A 13,554-nucleotide genomic window follows, 5' to 3' on the forward strand; every position below is an offset into this window, starting at 1 on the left:
TGACATTCATCTTCTTAACTCTCATTGGGTTTATGAATATATCCCAACGTTGGTAAGTTGGCGGTGCCTGTATTATTGTATTTCTGTATGTATGTTAGTGTGTGGGGATGCATGTCTATCCACATCAAAAACTCCAAAACCTGCTATCTTGGTGGACAGGTGCACCCAGGGGTGGAGATGTCAATTTATTCAAATGAACATGTCAGTGTCAAATATATGTATGAGGTAAAAGAGCAAAACTCCTGCAAATGGCTTAAACTCTGTAACCAAAGTTTTAGCAATTTGCAGGAGTTTTGCTTTTTTACCTCATTTACAAAAGAGTGTATTCAAGTTGTGGTGAAATTTTCATATATATATTTTTTGGGGTAATTCTTCCCATTTTTTCTCAAAAAATCATTTTCTCTGAAATGGCTTGTCCGATTACTTTGAAACTTGGTGTGGATATGCCTAGGAGTAAACTTAGTTAAGTATATTCACTCTAGCCTGCCACATAAAACCAAATATGAGCCAAGTGTCATCGATGCTATGTTGTTACATTGTGATGACTGTGGGGATCATATTGGACTGTAGACTGAAAGATTCAGTCACGTGCGGGCGCTCCGGCGCACTGCGACCTACGACCTTTTACCACCTTTGTAAAGGGTCGTAGGTCATAGGAGCGCCCGCATGCGACTGAATCTTTCAGTCTCATATTGGACTGTACATGGATATGCAGGTATCTTGAACTGCATGAAATCAAATGTTATTCTGGGATGGAGATCATAAGTTAAAGTGAAGTAACAAGCACATGGGTGTTGTCCTGACTGCTAGGCAGGTATTTTTGGTGTGACTGCAGTAAGCAACATATACTCTTAGGATGAAATAGGATTGCATTTCAAAAAATTGACAAAGTTCATTGTAATTTTGTAATACGTTTATCCCATCAAGGAACTATTTCAGTAGGATTTTAGCAATTAGATCTTATGGTGAATGTGAATAGTACACATTTCAAAGCAAAACATTGAAACTATGATCAGTATAGAATCTGTAAACAGACCAGATAGCTGCTCATTGACTGGTTGCTGCACACATAATTTATTGTTGTGCATCTGCCATACATCAAGTGTAACATACTATACACAACTTATCAGTCATATCTTTGCAATGGCTACATTGGAAAATGAGAAACTGTATTGAAACACTACCATGTATGCTTAGATGGATGCTCTGTTTGTCAATAATTGTAAGGAAGGCAAATAACCAGGTTATTTTTTTTGGCTAAAGTGTGATTTTTGTTCTGAAAATACCTTTTTTTGATGTAGAAGTATGTTGAATTCTGACAGCAATCCAATCTGAAATAATGTTATGTAGTATGACAGTAAAAGATGATTTCACTTGTATACTTCAAACATACCCTGAATCATCATGGTGATATCAAAATTCTGATTTTCTAATGTCGCTTGATTTTGCTTTAGGAATATGGTCATGGATTTGTGTAGTACGATAGATAATAGAAGTCAATATCCACAGGTGAGATGACCTCTTCTGACTTGTTCAATATTTAATAATAACACACGCCAGCAAGGGCAAGATCACGATTTGTTGCCCGCCCAAGGGAGGTGCTCATGACGGTAATATTGATGATGCTGGAGACGAAGCGAGGGCATCATCAATATTACCGTCATGAGCACCAGCCCGAGGGCAGGCAACAAATCGTGATCTTGCCCATGCTAGCGTGTGTTATTAATTTTATTACACCGAACAAACACTTGCTTTCGAAACTTTGCTCAGAATGCAGTCAAGCGTCGATCGAGACTGGCCACGGTGAAACGTTTTATTTGTTGCTCGATCCACTCTACAGGTGATATTGTACACTGAGAGATCTGAACTGTAAAAAGGATGGTAAAATTCTCTTTTGAAAATTTCTCTAGAAATATCTAACTCCCTTCATCATAAGATGTGATTATCAGTAATATGTTAGAGACCCACTGACAAAAACTGGAATTATCATTGCCGGCAGTATTCTATCAAAATTTTGGTGAAAAAGAAAAAACAATAGAGTTGATTTCTATTTTATGAAGGCAACAAAAAATCACTTTTGCACTCAAAGGGTTTATGAGCCATATTTCCAGAAATGGGCAGTCCAAACATTGTTGGCATTGGGAAATATGAAGGATTCCAGGAAAAGTTTCTGTGTGTAACACATTCGGCTGTGCATTGTTAAGTGTGATTAAAATTGTAAAATTGATAAACACCATGGCATGGCCAAATGATATTTTGTCTGAACTATGTGTTGGTGACATAGTTCTGTCAACTTAAAGAAGCATGTCCATAAGATATAATTAATCAATAGCTCGTCATTTTTTGCTCACGTATTTACACACGTGAGCATATGTCGCAGCGATGTCTGTCTGTCTGTGTGTCTGTCTGTCTGTCTGTCTGTCTGTCTGTCTGTTGGTCCGATATCTCAAAAACGGCTTATCAGATCAGAATCAAATCTGGTACATATATTCAGTTAGCAAATGGCAAGAACTGATTAGTTTTTGGTGGGTGTGGCTTGCATACTTTTTGCTCAGTTGCATAATTAATGATTTTAGAAATAACGGATATATATTAAAAACGACTACACACAATTTGATGAGATTTGCTACAAATGTTGATCACACCAAGATATATCAGCTGTTGGAAGCATTAAGGGGTGACATGAAAGATAGTTGCTAATTTGCATATTTTAATGAACTTTCCTAATTAGGGATATGTCTGATTTGACTCGATCAAACTTGACCAAACTTGGTATGTATATTAAAGATACCATGATTTAACATTATTGAAAGTCATTAGGCGTTTTAACTTTAGCCAATTCCTAATTTGCATATTTAATGAACTTTCCTAATTAGGGATATACGGTATGTCTGATTTGACTCGATCAAACTTGACCAAACTTGGTATGTATATTAAAGATACTATTATTTAACATTATTGAAAGTCATTAACCGTTTTAACTTTAGCCAATTCCTAATTTGCATATTTAATGAACTTTGCTAATTAGGGATATATATTTGAATTGACTGGACTGACGTTGATGAAACTTGCTACATGTATTTGGAGCTACTATGATACAACATTTTTGAAAGTCTTTAAGCATTTTTACTTCAGCCAATTCCGAATTTGCATATTTAATGAACTTTCCCATTTAGGGATATACTGGTATATCTGTATTAACTTGATTGTAGTTGTGAAACTTTCTATAAACATCAAAGATACTGTGATATAACATTATTGAAAGTCAAAGACATTTTTAATTCAACCAATTCCTAATTTGCATATTAAATGAATTTTCATAATTAGGGATATTTATCTGAATTGACTTGATCAAAATTGATGAAACTTGCTATGTACATTAAAGACACTATAATACAATATTATTGAAAGTCATTAAGCATTTCCTCTTCAGCCAATTGACTGGCTTTGACTTACAGTGATTCATATACTGTATCACTTCATACAATATTTAGACAATTTTGGGACCAATCCTGACGGGTGTAGCATGCTAGCAGGGTACGCTTACCCATTCCGGACACCTGGTACCACCACTAACTATCAGTGGTTCAGGATGGTCCTACTTAAATTTGTAAATCTCAAATGTCCCATGGACCTGGCAATGTATTACCTTGAATGAAAATGATTATTGGACCAGTTTAATGTCATATTGTTCATTATGTTGATCATAATACTTTCAATGAAGTTGCAAACATGTGGCAAAGGTTCAAATTTACACATAACTGCAATATATAATGAAACACGTGAGCATTTACAGTTCATATCTGGTCTTTTCCTGCAAAATAATTTTTGCTTGTTTCTACATAGATATTGATCCTGACCGCAGTTGCGAGATCTGCCAAGGAGATCGCAGAATGTTTCCAATCTCTTGGACATTCTGTTGCACTGACTGTTCATGAAGATCAAAATAGATGTATGTCAACATTTGTTACTGTCATTTCTAGATTTCATGGAAAGAGTTTTGATAAGAGTTTGTGGTGAAAGAGTATAAATTCTTGAAATTTATCAACTTAGATTCTAGTTAGATGGATAGTTCATAGCCAGCTTAGATACCAACTGAATTCACATGTCATGTTACCAACTTTATTATACAAAGCAACTTACACAACTACCCTGTAGTTCAAATGTTTGTAATGGTAGTTTCAGTACATATGATTTTTAGCTCCCATAGCCATATGTATATATGGCAATGGAAGCTATTCTTATAGGCTAGGGAAATGTCTGTATGTCTGTATGTCTGTCTGTATGTCTGTCCGTCAACATCAAAAACTCCAAAACCGCTGTACATTTCATCTTGATATTTGGTGTGTACATGGATGATGGGCTGTAGATGAGATTTTGTTCAAATGAAGTTGTCATTGCCAAAAATATGCAAATTAGTGAAAAAATGTAAAAACAGTCAAACTTGAAAAACTCAATAACCACTTGAGCAGATTACATGAAAAATTAGCATGTAAGTACTTTGGGCTGACATGAAATGATTGTGCACATCTTGGGTCAGTATCTTGGACTTGCTATTTTTCATGATATTTTTGTAATTTTCTCCCTTTTTTGGTCAAAAAATCTTCTTCTCTGAAACCACAAGTCCGATTGATTTGAAACTTGGTATGGAAGTGCATAGGAGTGACCTTTCCCAAATTTGGCAAATCGTGGTGAAATTTGCATATTTTTAGTTTACATGTCCACAGACTCCCATGTATAAGGCAGATCTCCATAGACTCCCATGTATAAGGCCACGAAAAATAAAAATTTAGTTTCTCATCGTATTCATATTGCAAAAAGGATGCAGTGACACAATTTTTAGTCCCCACGGATGAAGTCCAGTGGGCTTATAGATTGGGTCATGTCCGTCTGTTCTTCCATCTGTGAGTCCATCCGTTCACGCAGATATCTCGGATATTTTGACAAAATGTCACGTGACCTCGATGACCTTTGACCTCAAATATACATATTTGTCCATAACTCAGTAACCACAAGTGCTACACCCTTCATGTATGGTATGATTGGACACCTTATGACACCACATACTGTACCTCAATAATTATGCACATATCTAATTCTGAGCAAGCCAATAGAGCTGGATGTCTGATTTTTGGTATATAGGGATAACTATAGGGTAGAAATTTTTTGACAAAATGTCATGGTACTCCATGACCTTTTCCCTAAAATATATATTTATGTCAATAAATAAGTAACCACAAGTGCTATGTCCTTTATATTTATTAGGATGGGAGACACACGCTTTACGTTATTAATTATGCAAATATCTAATTCTGGGCAAGCGAATAGAGTTAGAGGTCTGATTTTTGGCATATAGGGAGTAATTGGCAATACATTTTTTTTTCAAAATGTCACGTGACCTCGATGACCTTTGACCATGATTATACATACATAAGCATAACTCAGTAACCACAAGTTCTATACTCTTCAATTTTGATAGGATATTAGACCTTAAGATGTCATATCTTGTACCTCATTTATTATGCGCATATGTATATCTTGGCTGGGCAATACAGCTACAGGTCTGATCTTTTTTCCCGATTTAGAACCATAACTTAGACATGCCTCATGTGTTTCAAATTGGGAACAACGACATAGACCTATGTGCCCAAAGATCTAAACATATACACTCCAGTGATACTTCTTAATGACCACATTTTCCTGCCCCATCAAGACTAATACTCCTATTACCATTGTCCACAGACTCTCGAGAAAAACGGGACAGGCAACTGCTGAGGTTTCTTTGTGCGATCTATCTTTGAATACATTAAAGTTTATTTGCCAAGCGGTCCCTGACAACAATACTTCGTACTTAACACTGAATCTCATTAACGATCAAACTGACGTTCTGAATATGTACACTTTGCTCTTGCATGGCACGTTCCGAGTAATGACACAGGGAATTTGAGGGTTTTTTTATACTAGTCACGGTGAATGTTCTGGTAACGATGAAGATCACATTTTGGATTCAAGCCGAAGCCAACGGGAAAAAACTAGACGATAAAACTGTGTACATTTAGCCATAGACGCTACAGAAAACTCTTGCTAGATATCTACAATATAAGTTTACATTCCCTACCATAAAAATCACCGATAACAAAAACATTTACAAGTTAGACAGGTTTACACTTCCTTAGTCCTGCGAAACGAAAATCTGACCTTTATTTCATCTGTCTCGCAACATTTGACGAAAATCATGGAACACAAAAAATGACTACTCCATCGGAGCTCAAATACACGACCTCTAACATTTTGGTACTGTTTTAGCCTAAAGAAACACCAAAGTTCGGATAAGCTACACATGTTTACATCCGCAAAGTACTAGAAAATACATTTGTAACACTGACTTTCGCTGTCAGGAGAAACTTCGCGATAAATCGGGACTATCCATCGGTTGATGGAGTCAGAAGCGGTAAGGTAGACATGCATTTACACAAAGCTGAACGCTGTCCTCGTAAATTTGGCCGTTCACAGTTTTCAAACAACAACATTTCAGTAGTTAACATACATACTTTACCGAATCATGGAGCACTCCTCGCGCAGAAAATATTCCGACGGTTAAAAAACTGCAAAAACGAGGGAAAATTCGAAGATACACGGACGATTGCGAAATGTAAACAACTCTGTGATGTCAACTGCTGTCAAGTCTGGAACTGCAGCGGTATGTGTTTCGGATTTCTATTCGAAACTTTGTCACTTTACAGCAACATACTGACTCCCTGCAGACTTCTAGTTGCGTCGAATCTCGCTACCAATATGTAAAAAGTACTTTAAAACCATTTTGACGAATTCTTCTCAAAGTAGTTGTAACACTTTTATTTCTAAAAATGGACTTGCGGGTAATCCGAAATAACTTGTAATCCGAAAACATTATTACCGTATACCCGCATGCACGTGTCTATGAACCGGACCTTGTGCAGTCCCCGACCAATAACACCTCTTAATTATTCAAAGATAGATCGCAAGCTGCTAATCCATAGACCCTTTGTTCTCTATCGCAGTTGCCTGTCCCTTTTTCTCGAGGGTCTATGCTTAGACATGCCTCATGTGTTTCAAATTGGGAACAACGACATAGACCTATGTGCCCATAGATCTCAACATATACACTCCAATGATACTTCTTAATGACCACATTTTCCTGCCCCATCAAACTAATACTCCTATTACAAGTGGGGACTATGTCATTGTAAATGACGTGTTGAGTTAATGGTTGTATCACAGTATTCGATATATCTAATTCTGTATTTTTTCCATTTTATATTCTGAATAATTACATTAAACATATTTCACTGTCTCCAGTACATTTCATTTAAGTATTTTCACTTCATGCACTTTATCCCTTTCACACATGTTCAATATCTGACCAGAGAACAAACACTAAATAGTCCAGGATGGGAGCTACAGTGTCATTGACGCTATTGTTTATGAAGCATTTCCGTTTAATCACATCTGCAAAGTTTTCCTTTTCTTTCTTTAAGGGCCAAAAAGACGACAGATCACAACTCCTGTCATCGTAGGCACACAGGCAACTACCCGAGACTATATAAAGAATTACAAGTGTTTAGACCTTTCTGCAATCAAGAAAGTCATCATTGATGAAGCTGAATTGATTGAAGAACGTGGATTTACAGATCAAACCATCAGAATTGCCAGGTTTGTCCTTGTGCTTTCTTGCCAGGGTTGTGTGTTTCATACAGTTGGTAATGTGCCTGATTGTATAAGGAAGTATACATATGGCTCCAGAAGAAATTGACATAGCAAATATTTAATGTTAGCATGTATTGATCAAAGTATTTCATCAGGCATGACAGAGTAATCAACAAATTCATGAGATCTTATATCCTCTTTATCAATAATTATGTACAATGCTTTAAACTTGATGAAAGACAAACAAATAATCAGGTATTTATATGATATTGATAATGATCCGTAACAGGTAAATGTTAATAACAATGTAACTTGTAATAATTTTAAACCTGTAAAACCTTTTTAGCACTCAGCTGGCTGAAAGCACTGATGATCAACTGACTGATAGTTAATTTATAGTTTCACAGTTCTTTTTATGTCCAAATTCTCTGTTTTGCAGGGAACTCTCTGATGGCTGTGAAGTTGTTCTCTTTTCTGAGAGTGATGATCACGCTGACCAACAGAGAGTGCAAGACTTTACTGAAAAACTGAGGAGTCTGCCAAACATCCATGTTACCACCAGCCAATGAAATTTCTTACTTTCGTTAAGTAAGTGGTTACATTAGGCATAGTTTTTCAAGCACAGAAAATTTTGTTGGAAGACTTGGGACTATATGCAACACTGCAGTTAACATCCCTGTGAAATTTCTTACATATACTAGCATAGTGAGACATATCTGGCAGGATAAGGAGTATACACTCCTACCAAGCTTAAAGGGAAATAGTCGTCGGAACTGCGCCTGTGCGAGTTTCTTGTTCACAAACAATGTATTTCGTGCACGATATCTAGATGCACCTCATCATCATAGCTGCAACATTTAAATTATACAATGTAGATTATGACAGACATGTTTTAACTTTCATCAATTACCATCATACCTTGGATACAGTGTTGCCATTGGTCGTATGGGTCCCATATGACCTTTGAGCGCAGTTCCGACGATTGTATCCCTTTAAAGTGTTAAGTGCTTTCTGCCATTTGTGAAGTAAGATTTTAACCCATGTATCACCAGTACTACTGCAAAGAAAGGTGGGCCTGAGGTACAGGGTAATTAGCAATGAACGTTTTTAGATTGAGTTTCCTCCCACTGCAGTTTGTCAGACAATGTAGAAGGTGTTGCATTAACACATTGTACTTCATATTTGAAAGGAATTGCAAATTGGAAGAACTTGCATGTATCGATCGGAAGATGAGTAAAAAATATTGTGTATATTATACATCTACCATCGAGAACGATAGAACCTTTGCACGCGCTAAATGGAACGCCCGTTCTGTAATACGTACATTTTCCAGGCGGCCCATCCCCTGTGGCTGTATCTGTGCGTTCACTGGCAGGGATGTAGAAAATAGCCGGCAGCCGGCAAAAACAACCAGCTGTCAGCAAAATTTTGCCGCCTGTGAAAATTATTTGCAGATGTAAAATCGATGTCATTTCTGCTGCAGTGTAAAAAAAGCCAAAATCTTCTCACAAATCTTTAAAAATAAATGTAACTGCAACGAGAAACAGCAGTTTTTTGTATTTGTGTGTCCGAAAAAACAATCATAATCGAGTACGAGGATGTATACATACGTGCGTGCGTTCACATGGAAATGGCCACTCGTGTTAAATTCAGTCCGCTACGGGATCAGGTATTAGTTGAGTACTAAGTTTACAAAAATCATAGAGTTTCATGTCTTTTCAGACTCCCAAATATTCCAAGTCAAACGAAATTGAATCGTAAACAAGAGTACGCTGAAACAATCTACATGCATACGCGATCGGTACACAGCAATGTGTGCTTGTCTGAATGCAGTGCACAGGTCATGCAGGTCGCAGTTGACCTCGCTGGTTTTTTTGGGGTACGTCATTGTCGGCATCTGTTCGGCTAGCTTTCGGAGTGACTCGGTACAGTCACGCAGTTGTATTTGCATGACAAGCCTATGTCAACTTTGCGGAGATTGCACGCAGAACGTAAATGTTCGGGCGATAAACAGCCAAGTATCAAGAAATTCTTCAGTGGTTTCTCTGATAAACAGGCGAACAAACTTGGTGAAAAATCTGCCGATGACCCTGCCGACACTTATGCAGAGTGTCAGTGCAAGTCCTATATGTACTTCTGAAATCGCAACCAAAACAACCGAATTGAGTTCCCACGCGGCCGTGCAATGCCAGCAGTGTTCCAGTGTTATCGAAACAACTGAATGCGAACCGTGTTCAAGTGAAACTGTTGAAACAACTGAAAATTTTGCTATTAGTGATGTCAATTCATCAGGTCGTGAATCAAAAAACAATGTACAGTACGTGTTATCTCAGAGTGACGGTGAGAATGAAATCCTAGCTGTCTTTAGCAATGTATTCGATGGCAACGGTGAGTGAAAAATCGGACTTCATTATTTCTATTTGTGCAGCAAAAGCTGCTGTTCTTCGATTCCGACGTACGACAAATATGGGGACAATTCTACAAGTAAATTTAAAGTTTCTCACATTTGGCTATTGAACAGAAAATTGGGCTTTGACAAAGTTACCGGTTTATGGTGGCCAGTGTACGTCCAAAAAATGAGACTATACAAATAATAAATGTTAAATGTTTAGAAATAAAAATACCTGAAGAGAGATCACCTGACTGTCCCTATCTTGTTACATCATACATGATGTAAAAGTGTGCAAGATTTGACCAAAAATTCATAAAATGGGTCCAGGAGAGCCATTCTGGAGACTGCAAAATCAAAAAAGTCAGCACCGTGGGAGGGGGAACACCCCCCTCCCACACCAAGCCCCCATGCGACCGCTTTGCGGGCGCATTATGGACATTGTCGGTTGTGAACCATCCTGCTGTGACAAAAATTTTCTACATCCCTGACTGTGAATGGTTTCAAGGGACTCACTGCTGTGTTTTTGCGAAGGTTTGGGAATATCGGTGAATGATTTGGGAACCCCGGTAACATTGCTGCTGTCCCTTAATGTGATTGCATCGATATACCAAGGGGAACCCCGGTAAAATGACTGGGGAACCCCGGTAACATTTACCGGGGTACCGGCCTTAACAAAAACACTGCACTGACTCAATGGACGAGTGCCACTATATTTCTCGCGCGCATTCTGTACGTAGGTGTGTAGTGCACATACACTATCCAGAACTAGCAGAAGCACATCTGAGATAGTATTCCACACTGGCGCAATAAATCAGAAGAAAAATTGTTGACATTGCACAGAAACGGTCATTTCTCTGACAATTTGATGCCCCAGTTAGGAATAAGATGTATAATAATAATGTTATCACGAAAATACCGCAAAGGATGCACTAGGACATTGGCGCCGTGCAACACCCTCCGCTTCGCTTCGAGCGATACGCTGCGCCAATGTCCTCATGCATCATTTGCAGTATTTTCGTAATAACCTCATATTATTGATACAGTAAGGTGATCAATATTGTCTATAACTTTATTGTAATTTAATATATCAGAATTCTCATTTTGAATTACCTTTCAGCCATGCTGCTGGAGCCACATACTGAGTAAGCAGCAAGATCAAGACAATCTACAGCACTTACTTGGACTTTGCAGATATGTTCGATGAACCTCTTTGGTCAGCTTCATTGATGCATTTGTGTGTCTAACTGTGGATTATAATATACCCATACTTTATCCTTGCACAAGGGAAAATTTCAAAAATCCTGTGTTCACCATTTATACTAATCATTAGTGTTGTTTTGAAGTGTTAAGTCTCATAAGCAAAAGAAATCATGTTGATTTTGCTTCTTAGCTTTTGTTTTGCTCAATACCTTTACACTTCACTATATAAGTGAGAAGATATAATTAAAGATTTTATTCTTTTTGTGTATCAAATATTACATTCAAATATTTTACAGTATACCGACATTTAGTTTTTTGTTATGAAAATACATGCCTGTGCTTACCATTTCACCTGGTGTAAATCTCAGAAATTACTTTTGTTATCTTTTGAGTAATAAGTAAAATTATTTTGTTTCTGGTCTATGTAAATTTTTATTCAGAATTGCCATTTTAGGTTCAATGAGGGATTAATTTCATTTTAGGTAGAGGGTTAGGTTGAGGCGGGGGAGATATCTAAGTAAAACATTCCGTCTTGATCATTCCACTCAATTCCATTTAATGATTGTAATCATGTCTTTCAAATCATTTACAAAAAGTACACATTTCATTAAAATTAAAGATGCAAACTTAAAGGGGCACTCCCACTTTGTAACATTTTTAAAACACATGTTTTTAATGCCAATGGTCGATATTTGACTTGGCGACTGCGCGCGGATCGCGAGATATCGATAAAAACATGTCATTTCCCGAGCGTATTTTTCACATGCCGAAGTTTTAAGATCGTTCTAATTTTCACTGGAAATCCCCTGAAGGTTTGTTGTTGTGCTGATTGACAATATTCTAGGGAGTCTACAATACGTTCGAACGACGCAATTAATTTACTTCCCACTGCAAAGACTTTATATAGGCCTACAGCATTATGCCTTTACCTCAGGTAAGTTTTGTAAAACTTCTCCTTAGTTTTTGTCGTTTTCATTATTCTAAATCGGGTGTATTATATTTTTAACCAATACCACATAAACATCAGTTTTTTTCATGTCAACTATTAGCCGCCTCCGATGACTACATTTTGTCGTCTGCCACACAGTATGACGCGCGCGTGGTATGCGCGCGTGGCATGTGTCTATGCATATCACGCGGCGGCCGCTATGAATCAACCGCACGTAACTGTGCTAGTCACCTATGCCAATTCTGGTGGAATCAGCAAAAACTGTTTTTCGTTTATACGCCAAGTAAGTAAGCTGCAGCTTTCTCCCACAGGCCATGACCGATCACCGATGCCAGTGGTACTGTGGCGTACAGAAGCGTCAGCGTAGACTCGTACTCCATAGCTCAGTTGACAATGGTCCTAGTGCCGAACGTTCGATGTTCGGAAGCTAAATTTAGGTAGGCCACCGGAATTCAAACTTTTACTTTTTGAAGACACGTTTTTATCGATATCTCGCGATCCGAGCGCAGTCGCCTTGTCAAAATCGACCATTGGCATTAAAAAAATGTGCTTTAAAAATGTTACCAAGTGTGAGTGCCACTTTAAAGGGGCAGTGTACCTTAAATTTGTCCCAGCAATTATGTATTTCAATTCATTTACATGATATCTCTTCAAACATTAAGACACAGAAGACATTTAACATGCTGTCTGAATGAATTAAAGTTAGTTCATATTTCCATCTTCTGCCAAGGCATATTATGTGTGTGAACAATCTGTGTCAATGCTCTGAATTATTTCAATATGCTTTCAAACTGACTTTATGCGATATTTCAATTAACAAAAGCACAAAGAAATCTTGGAGCAATATACCCTCCTTTGCGTATGATGATGTGTATTATGTGATTTGCCAATCATATTAACATGGATGTAGATAATTTTTATAAAGATAATTATACAAAAGAAATTTACAATGGAAATATATTTATATCAGGAAGATGTTTGATAAAGACTTTACGTTAATAGCAGCTGAACATTGCAAAAAGATAAATTTTACCCTTCATGTCTAAGCTTTATTGCCTGACACTAAATTTGTGTGCTCAGCTCTTGCCAAATTGCTGTTTAGGACGTGTTGTGAACAGAGTTTGTATTTTATTTAACCTTTTCCAGTTTGTATCATGTTCTTCTGATCTCTGTTAAACTTGCAGATCTTTGACCAATGTTGTCTGTTAGAAATTATGCACATATATGTGCAAGCAATACAAATGCTTAACATCTCAAGTACATATGACAAAACCAAGCAGTGCCTTCTGTCTTTATTTTACTCTTTGTACATCAATGGTCAAAAAGT

At 37.3% G+C, this 13,554-nt stretch overlaps 1 protein-coding gene across 1 annotated transcript; it reads left to right on the forward strand.

Moving 5' to 3' along the window:
- LOC139124004 (ATP-dependent RNA helicase DDX25-like) lies at nt 1-12,466 on the forward strand. The gene is made up of 6 exons (XM_070690135.1): nt 1-52; nt 1,455-1,509; nt 3,847-3,952; nt 7,518-7,692; nt 8,126-8,274; nt 11,196-12,466. Exons 1-5 carry the CDS (start codon nt 33-35, stop codon nt 8,253-8,255), a joined length of 486 nt encoding a protein of 161 aa, XP_070546236.1. The 5' UTR covers nt 1-32; the 3' UTR covers nt 8,256-8,274; nt 11,196-12,466.
- The last annotated feature ends 1,088 nt before the right edge of the window (nt 12,467-13,554 follow it).

This window comes from Ptychodera flava (genome assembly GCF_041260155.1).
Source record: "Ptychodera flava strain L36383 chromosome 23 unlocalized genomic scaffold, AS_Pfla_20210202 Scaffold_23__1_contigs__length_28996876_pilon, whole genome shotgun sequence".
NCBI lineage: Eukaryota > Metazoa > Hemichordata > Enteropneusta > Ptychoderidae > Ptychodera > Ptychodera flava.

Coding starts and splice junctions, on each gene's coding strand:
- LOC139124004 (XM_070690135.1), top strand. CDS start 33: ATGAATATATCCCAACGTTG. Junction 3,953..7,517: donor TCATGAAGATCAAAATAGAT/GTATGTCAACAT, acceptor TCTTTCTTTAAG/GGCCAAAAAGACGACAGATC. Junction 7,693..8,125: donor CAAACCATCAGAATTGCCAG/GTTTGTCCTTGT, acceptor TCTGTTTTGCAG/GGAACTCTCTGATGGCTGTG.